Source organism: Podarcis liolepis, assembly GCF_965112155.1.
Source record: "Podarcis liolepis genome assembly, chromosome: 13".
Taxonomy (NCBI): Eukaryota; Metazoa; Chordata; class Lepidosauria; order Squamata; family Lacertidae; genus Podarcis; species Podarcis liolepis.
In genome coordinates, this window is record NC_139573.1 from 4,463,812 (window position 1) to 4,485,836 (window position 22,025).

The 22,025-nt window shown below is 49.1% G+C and overlaps 1 protein-coding gene across 2 annotated transcripts; it reads left to right on the forward strand.

Annotated features, from left to right (window-relative positions):
• Positions 1–825: 825 nt before the first annotated feature.
• Positions 826–21,693, forward strand: TNFSF13 (TNF superfamily member 13). Of its 2 annotated transcripts, none has more exons than XM_083472866.1 (7): positions 826–1,907; positions 8,102–8,204; positions 9,795–9,842; positions 12,886–13,004; positions 15,931–16,072; positions 18,578–19,965; positions 20,880–21,693. In XM_083472866.1, the coding sequence occupies exons 1-6, from the start codon at positions 1,674–1,676 to the stop codon at positions 18,685–18,687; spliced, it is 756 nt and encodes a 251-aa protein (XP_083328992.1). In that variant the 5' UTR covers positions 826–1,673; the 3' UTR covers positions 18,688–19,965; positions 20,880–21,693. The 2 variants fall into 2 exon arrangements, with proteins under 2 accessions (XP_083328992.1, XP_083328993.1); XM_083472867.1 differs by having other exon boundaries at positions 826–1,177.
• Positions 21,694–22,025: the final 332 nt, after the last annotated feature.

Sequence of the window (22,025 nt, forward strand, 5' to 3'; positions counted from 1 at the left end):
GACACTACCGAGGTGCCCCCAACTGCGCTTGCGGCTCCAGAAGAGACACGTACAGATGGCGAGGCCCCACCTACACCTCCCTCGCAAACTGCCAGCGTGGAGCCGAACCAAGCAGTTTCAGAACAGACTCAGACCACTCCACTTGCGGAGGCTCCACCCACAGCAGCGGATCCAGGGGAGTTGGTTCCAACGCCACCTAGGGTCGCACCACAGCCTCAGCGAGAACTGTGTGGCCCTCCGGACTTGGCTACCAGTCCCCGGCGGTCTGGCAGAGTTTCCAAGCGCCCAACTTATTTAAAGGACTATGTTGTTGGACAGGTATCACTGTTGGTCTAAGTATGGGAAATGTAACCGATATGCTTTTGTGCTTAATTGAACCATTACGCGTAGTGCTGTATATAAGGAAACCATTACGATTGTAACTAACGCCTTATCTCGGTGGGGAGGGGTGTTATGTAGTGTAGTTTCACCCTGGGCCAACAGGGGGATACTGTATATAGTTTTCACTCAGGTCTGTAGATAGTTTTCACTCAGGTCCGCGGCAGTTATTTTAGGCGGGAACTCTGGGCTGTTGTGGTTACAATGTTGACAGCCGGCTGCCTATAAATACAGGCCGGCTGAGCTGTTTCGGAGTTAGTTCTATTCCAGCTTACCAGAATAAAGAGCTACTTGAAGAAATCGCTGTGCCGGCTGCTATGTCAACCCACGACCTAACAGTTAGGGGGCGCAAATCAACGGGTTAGGGGCCGCAAATCCACGGGTTAGGGGCACAAATTACTTGCCTTGCCCCGGGTGCTGACAACCCACGCTACGCCACTGCGTGACGGCTTCAGGTGGCACCACAGCGCTTTAAAGGCATGGTGCCAATGTGGCCTACCTAGCAGTTTTGCCGTGAGGCTCCTTGCAAAGAAAAGGAGTCCCTTTGAGAAACTGGCATGGGAGGGTGCCAAGCAGTGCCAACACGCTACCCTACTCTGAGATCTCGGTGCCGGACGACCCAGAGAGAGCTGCCTCTTGGCCTCTCTCCACGCTGGGCGCCGAAGGCAGCAGTTTGTGAGCCTGCTTCCTCAAAATCTTGCACAACCCTCTCGGCTGCTCTTGGCACAGCTTCAGATCCCGCCCGGCGGAACAAGAGGCAGAGACGGCCAAAGCCAGAGGCATGCCAGCGCTGCCGGAGGTAGGGAGACTGGGTGTGGGTGTGGAGGATTGGCACCCCGTCGCCTTGAGCACCCAGTGGACGCCGGGCACAGGGAAGGCTGGCTTTTGAGGGTGCCCAGAATTCGGGTATCAGATGGGCAGAGGCTGAGTTTCAGCTGAACTGGCAGCAGGTGTCCTTTGGGGGCGAAGAAGCTAGGGCAGACCAGGGGGGTATATTGCGTTTGGAGGGCATGCAATGGGGATGTTTTCGTGCCCAGGGGACCCTGGCAGGCAAAAAGGGTCTCCTTAAGAGGGGGGTAGTTTTTGTGTGTGCTTTTTTCCCCAAAGGCCAGCCCAGGTTTTCCAAGGAAAAGAGCAGTAGAGGGCACAGATTTCCTAGCTTCTGCCCCTGAGAATCTGGGCACAGGAATCCTGCGGCTCTGGGGCGCCTGAAGTCGAGGGGGTTGCCAGTTTTGGACCTGCCAGGCCATTTTTGGAGAGCAGGGACGGTCCGGCTATATTTCCAGGCCCGCCATATGGCAAAGACAAGGTCACAGCGAGGGTCCTCTGAACAGCACCCCTCTCTGCCCGCCGTGGTCTGGGTGGGTGGGTGTTTCCTGGGGGTGGGCTTCCTGGCCTGTCTGCTCGCTTTGATCTGCACCCAGTGGCGCCTGGAAACTCTGCGCGGAGAGCTGTCACAGCTGCGAGGGGAGGTGCGATCCGCCACTCATGGGACGGTGGGGTGCCAGGACGCCCCCAGGCCATGTCAGGTAAGCAGGAGTCGAGACGGGCACAGGGGGGAGCCGGAAAGGGGCACAGCAAGAAGGGAGGTGGTGGGTGGGTACTGGCCACGAGGGGAAATGGATTCTGATGGAAGGGAGTCATCTAGTCCAACCCTCTTGCAAGGCAGGAATCTTTTTGCCCAATGCGGGATTCGAACCCACAACCTGTCCTGTGCTCCACCGAGCGAGCTCTCCCCAGGATCTGTTCATATTTTCAGCTTGAGGAGCAAACTTCTCAGTGCGTGGGGAACCACCAAGGAGCAAAGGGTTCTTCTGAGCATGGGCAGAGTGCCTTCCACACACCATGGTTTGGTTTTGTCTGTTTGTTTTTGACCTAAATGTCTGGGCGAGAGGCGAGGCCCACGGAAGGCCAGAAGCGATGTGATCTTTGAATTCTGGAGAGCTCTGTTGTTTCGAGCGTGTTGCCAAGGTTGTGGGTTCGATTCCTGCAGATTCCTGCCTCGCAGCGGGTTGGTCTAGATGACCACATGGTCCCCTTCCAATTCTACAATTCGGTGATTTCTGCAGGAATCTGTTAAGGCAGAGCATCTTAACAGGATGAGAGCAAGAGGGATTTCTGCTTGAGGGCAGGAGGAAGGAGAATGAAAGAACTTGGCAAATGTTTATTGAATATATGGGGGGGAATTGTGTACACCGGAAAACGTTGCCAGCATTAAGATAAATCCAACTGTGTAAATAAGTTTAGGTGGTTCTAATAATGGAATACTGAATGGTTTAGTTTTTGTAAAATATGCAGGGCTTTATGATATGCAAAACGAACCACGGAAAGAGAAGAAGGGAAGTCGTCGATATTATCAGGATGTTAAAATGAGTGTTTTAAATTTAATAACATTTGGATATAATAAAAGAGAGAATGGAAAAGCTCTGTGTTACAATGGCCTTGTGAAATTTTGGGAACTTCGGAGTTCCCCGGCTTCGAAGAACCAACTTTCCAACCCAACCCTGCAAAATGGCGTGGATTTATTGAATTGGGGTTTTAAAAACCTTCCCCAAAACATTCCTTTCCCTCCTGTTCCCTCCCCCCCCCCCCTGCAAACCAGATTTCTTTCTTTTTCCCAGCAAAAGCTTACATTTTATTCTGTTGGGGTTTTCCTCAAATCCCAACTGGGCGCAAATCCAATCTGGGCAGAAATGAAGGCAGAGATTCCCAGAAACTGCGCTGTGGTGTCCAAACTTTTTTCAAAGAGGGCCAGATTTGATGAAGTGAAGGGCTGTGAGGGCCGACCAAAGCTGTTAAGCTTTTTTTTAGGATTGAAGCTGTTCTTGAGGTTTTTTAGGATTTTGCCCCAAAGTTGTTTAATTTTTTTTTAGGATTTTAACCCAGGAAACAAACTGCTGCAATGGCCGGATTAAATCAACCGGCAGGCCGATTTAAGCCCCCGAAACGGACTTTGGACATGCCTGATTCTGGGGAAAGGGAGAGAGAAGATAGCATAATCCTCCAGGAATATGTCAATTATAGGAACAGCTCTTGCTGTCAGAAGTAAATAAAAGAGGGAAAGATCCCTCTGAGCATGTGCAGAGTGAGGCCTTCAGTTCTTTCTTCCAAGCTGCTTTCCTCACAAGCTGTAGGTGGCCTGCCTCCTAATATGTGTGCGTGGGTGAGGAGAATGCCCTCTGCACATGCTCGAGGGCACTGTTGTTGTTCTGTCACATATTTCAAGATTGGGTTTGGGGCTTGGACTCCGTGACTGACACCGACTGCAAACTTGCAGAGAGGACCCAGGAATCCGGTCTTCCAGTCACCTCCCCACCCCACTAGATTCTCCTCTGGGGGGAGCAGAGATGAGGAATTTTATCCATTCTGTTTCTCAGTTTTTCACGTTTTAAGTCTTAAGTTCCATTCCCACATCCGTCTACAACTTATTTTAGTCCTCGTGGAGATTCATCAAGAATTACAACTATGCTGTTGTTATTATTATCGTTATTCCTATCATTTATTCTTATTATTAACCAGCTGCCCTTCGCCTTAAGGTCCCAGGGCAGCTCACAACATTAGAAACAGTTTAAATAATTGCAAAAATAAGGTGGGTCGTAAAAATATACGCCTCAAGTGCCAAGAGAAGTCAGGACAAAGGGGTGTAAATTTCTCCCAATATTCTTCCATGCATTTTTGCATGGGATTCTCACCAAATTATACCTGTTTTTATGCACCCTTTACCCCAATAGGTGCATTTTTGCAAAGATTCCAAACAGCTCTGCAAAATTTGGAGAGGCCCGAATTTCAGAGAGCATGCATATTGTTGCAGAAAGTACAGATGGGGAAGGCCTGCCTTCTCACCCCATCCCTTATCGCATCTTACCTCCTTTCCCTTTGAACTTCCTGTTCCGTAGTTTGCTGGAAAAAGGGGGAATAAACACACACAGAGAGAGAAAACATTGTCTGTGTGAAGACGGAAGCAGGTGTTCCCGTAACCTGAAGGCTACAAGTCCCCGGTTGCCTCTCCCTCCATCCTGAGACCAGGAAACTGCTCTTAGTTAGGTGTGCCTCCTCTAAAGCCGGTTGCCAACTTCCCCCGACTGGTCCTGCTGCTGCGCTCTTATCCAAACCCCGACATGCAGAAATTAAGCCGATTCACCTGCCTTTCCATCATCTTCACGCCTGGGAAAATTACACAAGCTCATTTCTTTTGCATGTCAGAGAACTGTGCTGCTAAAAGCACAGGAGCATAGCCGGTGAAGCGAGGCAGAAAGCTGGCAACCCTTCTCTCAAGCGAGTCTGCAGACTTAGGATTGCCAAATGTCCTCTTTCGCCGCCGTTGCGATCCATAGTTAAAAATAGAAGTTGGCAAATATGTCCTCTTTTTTGCTCTTCGAAACATGGCGGCCGCTTTTTAAAATGTGCTTTTAAAAGCCTTGTTTTTGCTGCTGTGGGGAAGGAAGAAAGAAAGGGCGCAGACAGACAGAGGCTTATTGTGGGATCAGTGTTGCTCATGCACAGAGTTTTTCTTTCGTTTTGCCTTTGTTGCTCTCAAGATGCCAGCCTGTGCTTTTTATTTACCATCATCCGGATTTCCTCTTCATGCGGGAAAACCCTTTATGAAAAAAACAATATGTTACACATCCACAGTCACCGCCGATGTGGAAACAGTAATGTTGGCGCTTTTGTGGAGGGGAGGGGTTGGGGCTGTTTGTCGTGTGTGTGGAGTAGGGTTGCCAGTTCAGGAGCGTCGCAAGACCTTGAGACGTCAGGTTCCTAAACTGCCCCTGGTGATGTCATGGGGGGGCAGCCTCTGGAGACGGAGGTTAATTGGGAGAGGACCCCCGCAGAGTGTCTTTATAAAAACTGGCATAAAAAGGTAAAGGTACCCCTGCCCGTATGGGCCAGTCGTGTCCGACTCTAGGGTTGTGTGCTCATCTCGCTCTAGAGGCCGTGAGCCGGCGCCATCCGAAGACACTTCCGGGTCACGTGGCCAGCGTGACGAAGCTGCTCTGGCGAGCCAGCACCAGCGCAGCACACGGAAATGCCGTTTACCTTCCTGCTATAAAGCGGTACCTATTTATCTACTTGCACTTTGATGTGCTTTCAAACTGCTAGGTGGGCAGGAGCTGGGACCGAAAGATGGGAGCTCACCCCGCCGCGGGGATTCGAACCGCTGACCATACGATCGGCAAGTCCTAGGCACTGAGGTTTTACCCACAGCACCACCCGCGTCCCTTAAAAACTGGCATACTACAGAAGAAAACACACAATCCAGCTGGGGGAAAGACAACAAGCACTTTGCAAAACTTAATTAGCTCCCAAAGGCTACGGTTTGGTTTTTTTAAAGCCAGTTTTTAAGGCCTGTTTTAAAATTAGAAAGGGTTTGCCTTCTCGCGCCTGGATATTTTATTTTATTTTTGTGAGGGGGAACGGATGGACTGCCAAAAAAGGCCAACAAGTCAGGATGGAGCATTCCAGACCCTGAGATTTCAGGGCCCCAAACTGATCAATAGGGCAGGTCCTGGAGATGGAGGTTAATTGGGAAGGAGGGCAGACCTGCCCAGAATGCCTGTACAGTGGTGCCTCGGTTTAAGAACAGTCCTGTTTACGCACTATTTGGTTTACAAACTCTGCAAAACCGGAAGTAGTGTCCCGGCTTGTGAACTTTACCTCGGTCTAAGAATGGAAACCGAACGACGGAAGGGCACCGGCGGCTGGAGGCCTCATTAGGGAAAGCGCGCCTCGGTTTAAAAACGGTTTCGGTTTGAGAACGGACTTCCAGAACAGATTAAGTTTGTAAACCGAGGTACCACTGTATAGTGGTACCTCTGGTTGCAAACGGGATCCATTCTGGAGGCCTGTTCTCAACATGAAAAGAACACAACCCGCAGCGGCACGTCTGTGCACGCGCTGGTTGTGATACGCCTCTTCTGCGCATGCGCATGACGTCATTTTGCGCGTCTGCACATGCGCAAGCAGCAAAACCCGGAACATAACATGAAGCGGAGGTAACATGAGGTATGACTGTAGTATAATTTCATTCCTGGCTGAAACTTGCAAGATGTGTGCATGTTGTTGTTGTTGTTTAGTCGTTTAGTCGTGTCCGACTCTTTGTGACCCCCTGGACCAGAGCACGCCAGGCCCTCCTGTCTTCTACTGCCTCCCGCTCATGCTGTAGCTTCGAGAACTCATGCTGTAGCTTCGAGAACACTGTCCCACCATCTCGTCCTCTGTCGCCCCCTTCTCCTTGGGCCCTCCATCTTTCCCAACATCAGGGTCTTTTCCAGGGAGGCTTCTCTTCTCATGAGGTGGCCAAAGTCTTGGAGCCTCAGCTTCAGGATCTGTCCTTCCAGTGAGCACTCAGGGCTGATTTCCTTCAGAATGGAGAGGTTGGATCTTCTTGCAGTCCATGAGACTCTCAAGAGTCTCCTCCAGCACTGAATTCAAAAGCATCCATTCTTCGGCGATCAGCCTTCTTTATAGTCCAGCTCTCACTTCCATACATCACTACTGGGGAAACCAGAGCTTCAACTATACAGTGGTACTTCTGGTTACGTACTTAATTCGTTCCGGAGGTCAGTTCTTAACCTGAAACGGTTCTTAACCTGAAGCACCACTTTAACTAATGGGGCCTCCTGCTGCCGCCATGTCGCCGGAGCACGATTTCTGTTCTCATCCTGAAGCAAAGTTCTTAACCTATTATTTCTGGGTTAGTGGAGTCTGTAACTTGAAGCGTATGTAACCTGAAGCATATGTAACACGAGGTACCACTGTACAGACCTTTGTTGGCAAGGTGATGTCTCTGATTATTATTATTATTATTATTATTATTATTATTATTATTATTACCACCACACACCTGGAGACTGAAGCCTGCCCCCTGGAGGCAGCCAGGTGAACCTGGCGATGTCATGTCAGACCTAGAGGTCCTTAGTGTGGTGACATTTCGGTGGGTGGTACACATTGCTACTCCCCTCTTTGCACTTGCTCCTCACCTGAACGGCAGCTAAAAAAGCCAATGCAATTCTGGGCTGCATCAATAGGAGCATAGCATCTAGATCAAGGGAAGTAATAGTGCCACTGTATTCTGCTCTGGTCAGACCTCACCTGGAGTACTGTGTCCAGTTCTGGGCACCACAGTTCAAGAAGGACACTGACCAACTGGAACGGGTCCAGAGGAGGGCAACCAAAATGGTCAAAGGCCTGGAAACGATGCCTTATGAGGAACGGCTAAGGGAGCTGGGCATGTTTAGCCCGGAGAAGAGGAGGTTAGGGGGTGATATGATAGCCATGTTCAAATATATAAAAGGATGTCACATAGAGGAGGGAGAAAGGTTGTTTTCTGCTGCTCCAGAGAAGCGGACACGGAGCAATGGATTCAAACTACAAGAAAGAAGATTCCACCTAAACATTAGGAAGAACTTCCTGACAGTAAGAGCTGTTTGACAGTGGAATTTGCTGCCAAGGAGTGTGGTGGAGTCTCCTACTTTGGAGGTCTTTAAGCAGAGGCTTGACAACCATATGTCAGGAGTGCTCTGATGGTGTTTCCTGCTTGGCAGGGGGTTGGACTCGATGGCCCTTGGGGTCTCTTCCAACTCTATGATTCTATGATTCCATGAACACAACCACACCGAAAAGGACACGGCCGTGGGAACTGACAGGATGGTTGAAGGCAAAACAGCACTCTTTTTAAGCCAAACACCCAAGTTAACGCCATTCCTTTCCGGTTTGGTTTCAGAGTCCTGGAGATCTTCCGGAGAGGTCTCCCACACATCTGGAAAGGAGGAGGAGGAGGAGAAGGGATACTGGGAAAACCCCCCAGGACTCCCCACGTCCCCGCAGTAAGTAGGCCATTGTGAGATTTGGCCGTTGTTTTGTGACTGTTAATACTTTGGTTCCTGAGTCCAGGTCACAGGCTCACCCTATTCATACACAAATGCGTCCTTCAGACAGGATTTGCAAGTAAAAAGGCAATGGGAAGGCTTTCCCCATTTGCCTCCCTTACCGCAGAGGAATATTTGAGTTCAATTTGGGAGAGTCCAAATGGCTTCAGGATTGCTCTCCTGTACTCTTTCAGACAAGGGACGCGGGTGGCGCTGTGGGTAAAACCTCAGTGCCTAGGAATTGCCGGTTGTATGGTCAGCGGTTCGAATCCCCGCGACGGGGTGAGCTCCCGTCGTTCGGTCCCAGCTCCTGCCCACCTAGCAGTTCGAAAGCACCCCTAACTGCAAGTAGATAAATAGGTACCGCTTTATAGCGGGAAGGTAAACGGCGTTTCCGTGTCGTCACGCTGGCCACGTGACCCGGAAGTGTCTGCAAACAGCGCTGGCTCCCGGCCTCTGAAGCGAGATGAGCACGCAACCCCAGAGTCGGTCACGACTGGCCCGTACGGGCAGGGGTACCTTTACCTTTTACTCTTTCAGACACATGGTTCGTATATTTAGATATGTGTGCATTTATGAATATTTACTCTATATTTGATGAATATTTATTCTATATTCGGGCGCACTCTCCCAGCTTTACAGACACCTGTGCGCAACAACACAGTGAGGGTCACAGCTGGCTAGACAGGTGGCCAAGCAGGGTCTCCCCCTTCCTGTTTCTTGTTTTCAGCCCCACAGAGCGAGGAAAGGAAGGCTGGAGAGGAAGCACAAGTGAAGTTGGAGGGGAAGTGAAAGTGATATTGTATTTAAATAATCCAGAGCTCCCTCTGGCTGAGCAGAGAGAGGGCCTCCCCGGCTACAGGGCCCTGGATGTTGTGCAGAGATTTCCACCCGATGCCAAATTTGGTGTATTTTTGGCCCCAGCTGCGATAGCATGGCAGCGTTCGCACTTTGGAACTCCCTGCCACTTGACATCAAGCGCTCTGTTCTGTGCTAGCTAAAAACATTCATCATCTAGATAAGCTTTCCCAGATGCTTAGAAGGTGGAGGTGATTTTAATCTGTTTTAGCATTATGACTTCTGTGTCCTTTAAAGCACGCTTGCAATCTTTTCGTAAACCGCTTCAACTTATGTGGTTATTTTCCCTTACAATCAAGCGGTGTGTACATTTTGCCCTGTATACCTGAAAGAGGGTCTCCGCCTCCATCGTTCTGCCCGGACACTGAGGTCCAGCTCCGAGGGCCTTCTGGCAGTTCCCTCCCTGCGGGAAGTGAAGTTACGGGGAACCAGGCAGAGGGCCTTCTCGGTGGTGGCGCCCTCCTGTCAGATGTCAAGGAGATAAATAAACAGACCTTCTGTAGACATTTGAAGGCAGCCTTGTACAGAGAAGGTTTTAATTTTTGATGCTTTATTGTGTTTTTAAAGTTTGCTGGAAGCTGCCTGGAATGGCTGGGGAAATCCAGTCAGATGGGCGGCATATAAATAGTAAAAATGTTTATTATTATTATTATTATTATTATTATTATTATTATTATTATTATCTGCCAGGAAAGCAGTCCGTCCTGCATTTGGCTCCCCTCCGACATTCCAACAGTGGTGAGTTTTGGTCTCTCTCTTCCATGGATCTGTGTGGCTTTGTCATTCAATCTTCTGACTGTTGTTAAGATTTTTGTGGAATGTGTGTCTTCTGGTTGTTCTGTGTATTGTTGTAAACAAAATCAGTCTGCCCTTCTTCCCTTATGGGGTACCCAAGAGCCCATACAGAGTCCTTACGTGGGTTCCCTATTGGTAGGAGAAAATAACAGAGGCCAACCAGAGAATATTGAGAAGCAAAGCAGCTCGTAAGCCTGATCTTTATTGATCTGTTGCAACAGGGTGCTCCCCTCACACGCAGGAAAGGAGGAGGACCTCGAACAATGATTCGCAAGGCCTTATATAGACATTTTAAATTGCCCGCCCTGTAGCTCCAGACCACCCCTCCATACATCATACGTACATCACAGAAGAGGCGGTCTACAGCAGAAATCTGAGTGCGTTATCTCGTCTGACAGATTACCTATTAATGTTCACTTGATTGGATACCCTGGGGAGCCTGGCCAGTCTTTTGTAATGATAAATACTTAGTTCCTGAGCCAGGTCACAGGCTCACCCTATTCAAACACAGACAGACATACCCTTAAGACAGGATTTGTGAAGGAAAAGGCAATGGGGAGGCTTTTCCAGTTTGACCTTGCAGAGAAAACATTTGGTCAGTTTGGGAGTCAAAAATGGTTTCAGGTTGGTCTTCCTGTGCTATGTACATGCTTGGTTGGTACATTTATGAACATTTATTATATATCTAGAATTTAAAAATCTTATCACAGTATAAAACTGTGCAGTCCTCTCTAATTCCTTCCTCTCGCGTTTTCTTTTAACGACACGAGACTGCAGAAATCCGCCATCCTTAACTTTTAAAATCCCCCGAAAATGCATTCTCTATCGCCATCACCCTTTAGTCTTGCAGTTCAAAAACACACTGATCCGTTGTTTATAATTATTTCCTGGCTCAGCTGCTGCAATTCTCCTTCCAGGTTTCTTATTTGTTGCATTCGTGATCGTTTTGTGCTTGCGCGCTGTTCCGATTCCAAGACTCTTTGAGCCTGCAAAAGATTTGGGGTGGACTGGCTGCTTCATTTACGACCAACACATGCTGAAATTCCTTTAACTTTTCGTGCCATTTTTGTTTGAGCCTCGCGCAAGAGTTGCTCTCTAAATGGCATTCACGTGGCATCACAGAACAATTAATAAATCTGAATAATGTATGGATGGTCCCGTATAAATACTGCACAGAGGCACTGCAAAAGATCGTGGTGGCAAGAGATGAAGTTCCTGGTGGAACAGACAAAATAAAAACTGTCAAATCATTGGGTTTGGGTGGCAGTAACGCTCAAAAGACCTCAAACATGAAATTGCTGATCTTCTAACAAAAAATATGTAACTTTTCCCTCAGATTAGCCTGCAGATTATATTAGCTGGAAGTAGCTAATATAACACCAAATAATAATAATAATAATAATAATAATAATAATAATAATAGATAATTTATTTATACCCTGCCCATCTGGCTGGGTTTCCCCAGCCACTCCGGGAAGTTTCCAACAAAATATTAAAATACAATAGTCCTTCAGATATTAAAAGCTTCCCTAAAAAAAGATCGAGGGGCAAATTACAGGCGAGTTAGCGTAACATGGTGGAAAGTATTGTTAAATATCTTACTGATCAGCGGCTTCCTTTCAACACTCCCCTCTTGTTTGCCTTAGTGTCTGTTCCTTAGCTGGAGCAGTTTTTTGCTCCTCCTTTTCTTCCCATTTCTCCCCTTCTTGCTTTAGTCTTCCTGTCTCCTCTCCTTGCAAGTTCGCTGTCTTTACCTCCCCCTCCCAGGCAGCCTCCTTTATTGCTAGCGTCCCTTATCTCGCTCCCGATCACTTGCCGATCAGCGGCTTCCTTTCAACACCCCCTTCCCTCTTTCTAAAAATAACAAACACCATGATCTGCTTTTCGCCCCTGGGCAATTCGGCTCCAGGGACCACACATTTGCTCCATAAGACGTACAGACATTTCCCCTTACTTTTTAGGAAGAAAAAAGTGTATCTTATGGAGCGAAAAATACGGTATTTTGTGTGGAGGGGGAAGCTTTCCCAATAGTCCTTTTCACTTGCAAAACCCTTCAAATCCTGTGTAAATAGATGAATGGGGTAGGTCTGTCGAGAAATACTTATTTACCTTTTCAAAAGAATGGCCAGGATAAAGCAATCGGCACTCATGATCAAGTATCTCTCAAATTTATTGTTGTAGACCGTTTCTTTTCTGTGACATAATGATGCTTTTTCTGTGATCTTTGGCTAAGGGGTTGGGGCAATTTCTGAAGCTTTTAAAGGTGGTTACACAGCTTTTGCTCTGTGTTACGTTTTGGGGGCGAACATATCAGACGACACAGCGATTCTTCAAAGAAGCTCTTGTTTATTCAAAGGCCAGAACAGAACAACGTAACTGTAGCAACTTTCTAAAACTATCCAATCACTGAACGTCACTTTCGATCCTTCATTTGCATACAAACTATCCAATCACTGAACGTCACTTTCGATCCTTCATTTGCATAACTATCTACACCCTGCTGGCCCAGGGTGAGAACTTCAGTACATAACATTCTGGGTCCTCACCTCCTTGCAAAGAGGGGGGGGGGGAGTCTGTTGCAACAGAAAACAAAAATATGCCTCATATTTTACTAGTTCCTGCCTCCAGCTATTCTTCTCTGCTTGACAACAAACAGGGGATCTCCTTGATGGAGAGATGGGCTATAAAAACCAGCCCCATTCCCCCCACCACCTAATTTCAGAGGATGGGGCAAGGGAATGACCAGACAGGGGTAATGCCCCACTTGGAAAAGAAGGGGTGGCGCGCTTGTGTTAACTCAAAGATTTAGTTTATGGGGACAGCTTTACCCTTTGAATGTCTGCCTGGCTTGGGAAGCGACCCAGGAGTCGTGCGTAAAGGAAAACAAATGGTTGGCAACTCATTGGGGGGGGGGGGTGGACTGCCACGGGTGAGTTTTAAATGGGACGGCAGTGTAATAATCTTTTTCCTGTCGCCCGCATTTTAGAAGATGGATTTGCCACAGAAATATGGTGGGAGCCTTTCCTCCAGCAAGGCCGAGCCCTGGAGCTCAGCGGACGGGACGTGGTGGTGAGGCACATGGGGCTTTACTTCGTTTACAGCCAGGTAAGAGGGCAGGGCAGGATCCTGACCCTAGTTTGCCAGTGGTGGGGGCCACCTGGATTAGGTAGGGCTGGGAAGGAGGAGGCCTCTTCACAGCACACAAATGCACCCTCTTCTACTGGGCTGTGGTACGTAGCTCAGTGACCGAACCATCATTTCAGGCCCCGGTGGCATTTCATAGAATCGTAGACTTGCAACATTGGAAAGGACCACGAGGGTCATCCAGTCCAACCCCCTGCCTTGCAGGAATATTTTGCCCAATGTGGGATTCAAACCCACGACCTTGAGATTCAGAGTCTCAAACTCTAAGGACTGAGCTATCTACTGACTGAGCTGCCACCCTGGAGAGTCGCTGCCATCCAGTCAGTTTAGACCAGGAGCAGGGTTCGGATCGCTGCGCAGCCATGAAGCTTCCTGGGTGGTCTTGGGCCAGTTGCCAATTCTTTGTTGTTCTTGAGTCGTTTAGTTGTGTCCAACTCTTCGTGACCCCCTGGACCAGAGCACGCCAGGCCCTCCTGTCTTCCACTGCCTCCCGCAGTTTGGTCAGACTCATGCTGGCAGCTTCGAGAACACTATCCAACCATCTCGTCCTCTGTCGTCCCCTTCTCCTTGTGCCCTCCATCTTCCCCAACACCAGGGTCTTTTCCAGGGAGTTGTCTCTTCTCATGAGGTGGCCAAAGTCTTGGAGCCTCAGCTTCAGGATCTGTCCTTCCAGGGAGCACTCAGGGCTGATTTCCTTCAGAATGGAGAGGTTGGATCTTCTTGCAGTCCATGGGACTCTCAAGAGTCTCCTCCAGCACCAGAATTCAAAAGCATCCATTCTTCGGCAATCAGTCTTCTTTATGGTCCAGCTCTCACTTTCGTACATCTCTACTGGGAAAACCATAGCTTTAACTATACGGACCTTTGTTGCCAGAGCTTTCCAAACTTTTCATGCTGGTGGCACACATGCATCATTTTGCAACATAGTAATTCAGTTTCACTAGCAAACCAGAGGTTAGACCAGGGGTCTGCAACCCGCGGCTCCGGAGCCGCATGTGGCTCTTTTACACCTTTGCCACGGCTCCGGGGCGGATACTAGCAAGGGGAGGAGGCGCATTGTGCGCCCCGACACTCCCCACTGTGGCGGGCGCTGTACTGGCTGTGACGTCGCATGGGGGCGGTGCGTGCGTTAGTCACGCACCGTCCCGACGTCACCTTCTCGCCCGCCCGCTACATTGTAAGGGGCATGTACGCTGGTCACTGCATTGAAAGGGGGCATGTACGCTGGTCACTGTTTTGAAGGGGAGTGAAGAACACACACACACACACAAAAAGGTAACTTGTTAATTTAACGTTTATTTCTATGAGGAGGAGTAATTCTGAGGGGTCAAACAAAGAAATAATAATAAAAAGTGACAAAAAAGTTATTTTTATAATGACGAGTTTTGCGGCTCCCAGTTTTTTTTTCTTCGGAAACGGGTCCAAGTGGCTCTTTTTGTCTTAAAGGTTGCAGACCCCTGGGTTAGACTTTCCAGCCCCGGGAGGAATGCAAGGAAAGTTGGTGCGACAGGTCCACACCCCGCAGCTGACACAATCGCGTGGTGCGACACACAGATTTGGAAAGCACTGTGTTAGCCCAACCTTCCTCGCAAGGTTGTTGTGGGGGGGGGGGAACTGGGGGGTGGGAGGAGAAACAGGTACCCCACCTTGGAAGATAAAGGTGTTCTATAAATGAAATCAATAAGGACATCGATAAAATTTGTCTTCTTCTTCTTCTTTGGCGATCACTCGTAGCCGAGTAAGATTGTCTTCCATAAACACGGTTTTCACAATGACATGATTTTCACCACTCGACAGCTTCAAGAAAAATGCAGAGAGCAAAAACTCTGGAATGTGTCCAGAGGAGGGCAACCAAAATGGTCCAAGGCCTGGAAACGATGCCTTATGAGGAATGGCTAAGGGAGCTGGGCATGTTTAGCCTGGAGAAGAGGAGGTTAAGGGGTGATATGATAGCCATGTTCAAATATATAAAAGGATGTCACATAGAGGAGGGAGAAAGGTTGTTTTCTGCTGCTCCAGAGAAGCGGACACGGAGCAATGGATCCAAACTACAAGAAAGAAGATTCCACCTAAACATTAGGAAGAACTTCCTGACAGTAAGAGCTGTTTGACAGTGGAATTTGCTGCCAAGGAGTGTGGTGGAGTCTCCTACTTTGGAGGTCTTTAAGCAGAGGCTTGACAACCATATGTCAGGAGTGCTCTGATGGTGTTTCCTGCTTGGCAGGGGGTTGGACTCGATGGCCCTTGGGGTCTCTTCCAACTCTAGGATTCTATGATTCTAACCCCTGTGTATGGCGTTAATTGACCTGACGAAGGCTTTCGACACTGTATATCGTAATGCCCTTCTGTCCTTCTGAAAATTGGATAAAAATTGTACACATGTGTTGGGAAGACGTTTTTTAAAAAAATCATTTTTATTGATTTTCCAGTAAAAACAGCCATTCAACATATCCACATCACAATCCAATGAAAAACAAGAAACTAAAATTTAAAAAGACCAAATTGTAATTATTAATTTTTCTGGGCTCCTGATAGTCTGGACCTCTGAAGCATATCTCCAAATCTTCAGTCTTGCCTCTTCTCATTGTTTTCGTATTTTCTGCCTTCTGAACACTTTAAAGTTCTCCTTCGCTGGCTATGCGATTCTCAATCGTGTCAAAAATCATATGTCCTTTCATCCACCGAACACAGCTTTATTAGTAAATATATGTGTGTTGGGAAGAAATTTGGCCCACAGCACCACACAGACGCTGCGGGAAATATTTGTGTGTGGGGAGAGCGATGTTGAGCACCCTTCAGGAAGTGTCCGGATTACACCCCGCTGCCTTTTGCCTTTCTTCGCCGCTGGGCCAGCGAAACCGACCCCCCCCCCTTTTCTTCCCCCTAGGTGCTGTTCCATGACTCCACCTTTACTATGGGGCAGGTGCTGTGGCGGAAAGCTCCCGGGAAGCCCGGCCAAATCCTGTTCCGCTGCGTCCAGAGCATGCCTCCAAGCCCAGAAAAGGCCTTCAACAGCTGTTATAGTGGAGGTGAGAGGAGAATCAGACCTGGCTGGCGGGAGGGAGAGCTGCTCTCCAGGACTCCTGGGTTCCCTTGAAAGGGGAGCGGGATTTGGGTTGGGGTGTTGGCGTCAAATGGTCTTGGGTTGCCACCTCTCTCCTGGGCAGAAATCCCCCCCCCGGCATTTTCTGGGGCTTCACCTGTTGAACCTCGGCAAGTCAGTCAGCTGTCAAAGACTGGGGACAGGGGGGCAACCTTTGTGTATTCCACAGGGCTTTATGGTACTCAAGAACATTGTTATAGGGGGGAAACTGCTCCCTTTCATTTATGGGGTATTTCGGAGCCCTCCTATAGGTAGGAGGAAATAACAGAGGCCAACCAGAGTACCGTATTTTGCGCCCCATAGAACGCTCTGGCCCATAGGACGCACCTAGTTTTTTTGGGGGGAAATAAAGAAAAAAAAATTATTTCCCCCCCAGGTGCGGGGCTGGAAGAACCAGGTCGGAGAACAGCGGGAAGGCGCACTCTGCCTCCCCGCTGTCCCCCGAGCTTGTGGGGCTGGCTATGGGGAGAAGTGCGCTGATCCCGGGACTGCAGGCAGCTCTGCGCGGCCATCGGGAGAGGGGCGGGACTTCGCGCCCGGCTCCCGGTGGCCGCGCAAAGCTGCGCTGAGCCCGGGACTGCAGGCAGCTCTGCACAACCCTCGGAGCCGGTCTCCCAAGGGTTGTGCAGAGCTTCCTGAAGCTTGGAGAGCGAGAGGGGTCGGTGCGCACCGACCCCTCTCGCTCTCCAGGCTTCAGCGAAAGCCTGCATTCGCCCCATAGGACGCACACACATTTCCCCTTCATTTTTGGAGGGGGGAAAGTGCGTCCTATAGGGCGAAAAATACGGTATATTGGGAAGCAAAGCGGCTAGTTAGCCTGATCTTTTTTAACTGTTGCAATGGGGTCCCCACTCACCACACGCAGGAGGCAGCAGGGACCCCGAACAATGGTGTGCAAGCACTTATATAGACTCTAGAAATTGCCCACCCTGTAGCCCAAGACCACCCCACAAAACATCATATATGCATCACAGAAGGAGGCGGTCTTCAGCAGAAATCCTGTCTGCCAGGGTACCTGATAATGGGCCCTGATTGCTTTACCTGGGCAGCCTGGCCATTCTTTTGTGACGGTTAAAACTTTAGCTCCTGAATCCAGGTCACAGGCTCACCCTGTTCCTACACAAATATGCCCTTAAGACAGGATTTGTGAGCCAAAAAGACAGTGGGAAGGCTTTCCCCATTTGCCTCCCTTACTGCAGAGGAATATTTGAGGTCATTGGGAGAGTCAAAATGGCTTCAGGATTGCTCTCTGATACTGTTTCAGACACATGGTTTATATACTTATGTATGTGTTTGCCTCGTACATTTATGAACATTTAATTTATATTTGAGACCTTAGAGTTCTTATAACAAAGGAGAGTGGGATTTGGTGAGGACACATGGGGTGTTGGCGTTGAACGGTTTCAAGTTGCCCCCTCTCTCCTGGGCAGAAACCCCACCTGGCATCTTCTTGCTGGGCCGCAGCTTCACCTGTTGAACCTCGGCAAGTTAGCTGTCAAAGGCCAGACTGGGGATGGGGTGGGGAGCAGGGCCAACCTTTGTATATTCCACGGGAATTAATGACGCTCAATAACACCTACTGCCTGCGGACTGCCTCGCCAGAGTGGCGCATGCTCTGGTTATCTCCCGCTTGGACTACTGCCATGCGCTCTACGTGGGGCTACCTTTGAAGGTGACCCGGAAACTACAACTAATCCAGAATGCGGCAGCTAGACTGGGGACTGGGAGCGGCTGCCGAGACCATATAACACCAGTCCTGAAAGACCTACATTGGCTCCCAGTGCGTTTCTGAGCACAATTCAAAGTGTTGGTGCTGACCTTGAAAGCCCTTAAGCGGCCCAGTAGACCTGAAGGAGCGTCTCCATCCCCATCGTTCTGCCCGGACACTGAGGTCCAGCTCCGAGGGCCTTCTGGCAGTTCCCTCGCTGCGAGAAGCAAAGCTACAGGGAACCAGGCAGAGGGCCTTCTCGGTGGTGGCGCCTGCGCTGTGGAACGCCCTCCCGTCAGATGTCAAAGAGATAAACAACTACCTAACATTTAGAAGACATCTGAAGGCAGCCTTGTTTAGGGAAGTTTTTAATGTGTGACATTTTGATGTATTTTTAATCTTTGTTAGAAGCCGCCCAGAGTGGCTGGGGAAACCCTGCCAGATGGGCGGGGTACAAATAAATTATTATTATTATTATTATTATTATTATTATTATTATTATCATCATCATCATCATCATCATCATCAATATTGTTATTATCATTATTATTACTCAAATTGAAATACTCCAAAGCCCCTATTCCTACCAATCCTGCAAGACAATTTGCTAGCGTCAAATTCAGCAGGATGAGGCCGCTGCCAGGGGAACGAGAGGCCGTTGAGAGGAAGGGGTTTCCGCCCCGCTGTGTCTCTGCCTGACCCTTCTCTTCCTCCTCCTCTTAGGGGTTTTCCACCTGCAGCCTGGAGACCAGCTGAATCTCCGCATCCCTCGTTTCAACGCATCCTTTGACCTGACCGCCCACGGGACCTTCCTGGGGTTTCTCCGTCTATAGTGGTCTTCTTGGGGGGCCCCACCGTGAGAGACTTCGGGGCCAGAGTGTCAGTCAGCCAGAGTCAAAGACTTCTCCGTTCTGCTCCGAACTTTGAGGGTCTGATGGGGGAGACGCTCTGGGGACCAGTAGGATGAGCTGGTATTTGCTGCAGGAAGCGAGGTAAAGACCTTAGGCCAAGCTGAGCTGCTCAAGAACGTCTCTGACCCTCCTTTTTCCAAGATGCCAGAGCCTTTCCTGGCCCGCAGTGAGAGCACACAAGGCCCCCGGGATTATAAGAGCAACAGCATGTTCTTTCGTCGCAGGCAGGATTTGCCATCCTGGCGTCTGCGAAGGACAAAAATGGATTTTCCCGAGCCCTTATGGTCGCTACTTCGAGCTTGGGAGGATAAAATACCCAGTACAGTGGTACCTCGGGTTACATACGCTTCAAGTTACATACGCTTCAGGTTACAGACTCTGCTAACCCAGAAATAGTACCTCGGGTTAAGAACTTTGCTTCAGGATGAGAACAGAAATCATGCTCTGGTGGCGCAGCGGCAGCAGGAGGCCCCATTAGCTAAAGTGGTGCTTCAGGTTATGAACAGTTTCAGGTTAAGAACGGACCTCCGGAACGAATTATGTACTTAACCCGAGGTACCACTGTATCTATTACGCAGCAGCATAAAGACCTTAACGCCTTGGCTCCACTGGAACGCACTTTCTATAAACACCGTTTACATTGGGACACCTTTTCAGACATTTGGATGGCGTATACTGTCTTGTAAACTAAGATGGATATACAGTCATACCTCGGGTTACAGACGCTTCGGGTTGCGCCATTTCAGGTTGCGCGCCGTGCCGAACCCGGAAGTACTGGAACGGGTTACTTCTGGGTTTGGCGCTTGTGCAGAAGCGCCGAATCGCAACCCGCACGTGTGCAGACGTGGCACTGCGGGTTGCGAACGCTGCGGGTTTCGAACATGCTTCCCACACAGATCATGTTCGCAACCCGAGCATCCACTGTACTGCAATGTTGGTTATTGTTCTGTTAAAAGTAAACTTACAGAGGGTTGCTTTTCCCCTCCCTGCCCCCCCTTTCCCCCCGCCAAATAATTTTTTCAATTAAAGTATGATTTCAAAGCACATGCAAACGGCGTCCTCCGCGTTTTGGACTACAATTCCCATCATCCTGAGCGAGTGCAGTCCAACTCCCTGGCTCTGATGGGTTTTGTAGTCCAAAACATGGCAGGCACCAGTTTGGTGAAGGCTGATTTAAGAACATAAGAGCCTCCTGGATCAGTCCATGGAATCATAGAATCATAGAGTTGGAAGAGACCACAAGGGCCATCGAGTCCAACCCCCTGCCAAGCAGGAAACACCATCAGAGCACTCCTGACATATGGTTGTCAAGCCTCTGCTTAAAGATCTCCAAAGGAGGAGACTCCACCACACTCCTTGGCAGCAAATTCCACTGTCGAACAGCTCTTACTGTCAGGAAGTTCTTCCTAATGTTTAGGTGGAATCTTCTTTCTTGTAGTTTGGATCCATTGCTCCGTGTCCGCTTCTCTGGAGCAGCAGAAAACAACCTTTCTCCCTCCTCTATGTGACATCCTTTTCTATATTTGAACATGGCTATCATATCACCCCTTAACCTCCTCTTCTCCAGGCTAAACATGCCCAGCTCCCTTAGCCGTTCCTCATAAGGCATCGTTTCCAGGCCTTTGACCATTTTGGTTGCCCTCCTCTGGACACGTTCCAGTTTGTCAGTGTCCTTCTTGAACTGTGGTGCCCAGAACTGGACACAGTACTCCAGGTGAGGTCTGACCGGAGCAGAATACAGTGGCACTATTACTTCCCTTGATCTAGATGCTATACTCCTATTGATGCAGCCCAGAATTGCATTGGCTTTTTTAGCTGCCGCGTCACACTGTTGGCTCATGCCAAGTTTGTGGTCAACCAAGACTTCTAGATCCTTTTCACATGTACTGCTCTCAAGCCAGGTGTGCCTCTCATTTTTTTTGCCCAAGTGCAATACTTTACATTTCTCCCTGTTAAAATTCATCTTGTTTGTTTTTGCCCAGTTCTCTAATCTGTCAAGGTCATTTTGAAGTGTGATCCTGTCCTCTGGGGTGTTAGCCACCCCTCCCAGTTTGGTGTCATCTGCAAATTTGATCAGGATGCCCTTGAGTCCATCATCCAAGTCGTTGATAAAGTCCAGTGCAGGACCTGAACACAGGAGTCGCTCTCCCTTCCTGTGGCTTCCAGCTGATACGGAAGGGGGGGCATGTCTTCTTCACCCCTTCCGCCAGTCACCAGAGGGTCCAAGACGATGACTTCAAGGGCACCCGGCCCTACATGGACCCCTCAGCCCCCACACTGTTACACCAGCACCACATTTAACCCCAAGCCCCATAAATAAAAGTGCCTTTCTCCCTTCCCTACGCCCATTCGCTGCATTGTTTCCATTGGTAAACCGTGGGTACTAATGTTTTGTATCTCTTGAATGGGAATGTTCTACCCAATCAGAACCATGCACTCGCCCCTGCAGAGGACTATAAAAATCCATAGAAAATCAACCGTAGCGCCAATTTTCTTGCTTTTGGTGCCAATCTGCTTAATTTCCCTAGGACTCCATGACACCTTCACTGTCCACCATAATCCCTCAAGCGAGGTGTCACGTACACACAGGAAGACCCTAATCCCGTCAAATCACTCTGCCAAGCCTTTCCTCTGGGCAGTGCCAGGTGACAGACTATGCATACATGGACCATTGTCTTCTCATCACCGGTACTCAGGATGTGCTTATCTGCGCATATCTCCAGCTCTGCATATTCCCCCCTCCCTCCTCCATATGTTAATCCGGTGTAACCCAACCTCTCCTTAATGTATTCATGATGTAACCGTGATGTATTTTGCACTGTATCCTGGGACATGGAGGGAAGTTTTAAAAGTTCATGTCACCCCTTCCTCGGGGTTCAATCTCGCCTTGAACCTGTTGCGCAATAAACTTGGATCTTCTGCATCTTGCTCCTGTCTCTGGCTGAGATCATTTTCCTCCGCAGGGACCCGCGGACTTAGTCCGATGAGCTGGGTGGCAGAGCAGCCTCGCACCCAGATTTTACCGTAACACAGCAATTGATATTCAGAAGCGACTGCAGAGAACATAGGCATGTTGGCTAGTTGCCAGCCATAGCTCTCTCCTCCTCCAGGAATTTGTCCCATCCTCTTTCAAAGCTGCAGCAGGGAGTTCCACAATTCTGCTACGCACTGCATTTAAGGCCAAAGCACTGTCCTTTTAAGACCTACACTCGTTCGCCAAAATTGTGGAAACCCTTTTGGAGAAAGTGTATTTCCGACGT

What these genes read in the sequence shown, in the direction of transcription:
- TNFSF13 (XM_083472866.1), top strand. Translation starts at nt 1,674, where the DNA reads ATGGCAAAGACAAGGTCACAGCGAGGGTCCTCTGAACAGCACCCCTCT. An exon ending in CCTCCGACATTCCAACAGTG is followed by an intron (nt 9,843 to 12,885) that starts GTGAGTTTTGGT and finishes CCCGCATTTTAG; the next exon opens with AAGATGGATTTGCCACAGAA. An exon ending in CAACAGCTGTTATAGTGGAG is followed by an intron (nt 16,073 to 18,577) that starts GTGAGAGGAGAA and finishes TCCTCCTCTTAG; the next exon opens with GGGTTTTCCACCTGCAGCCT.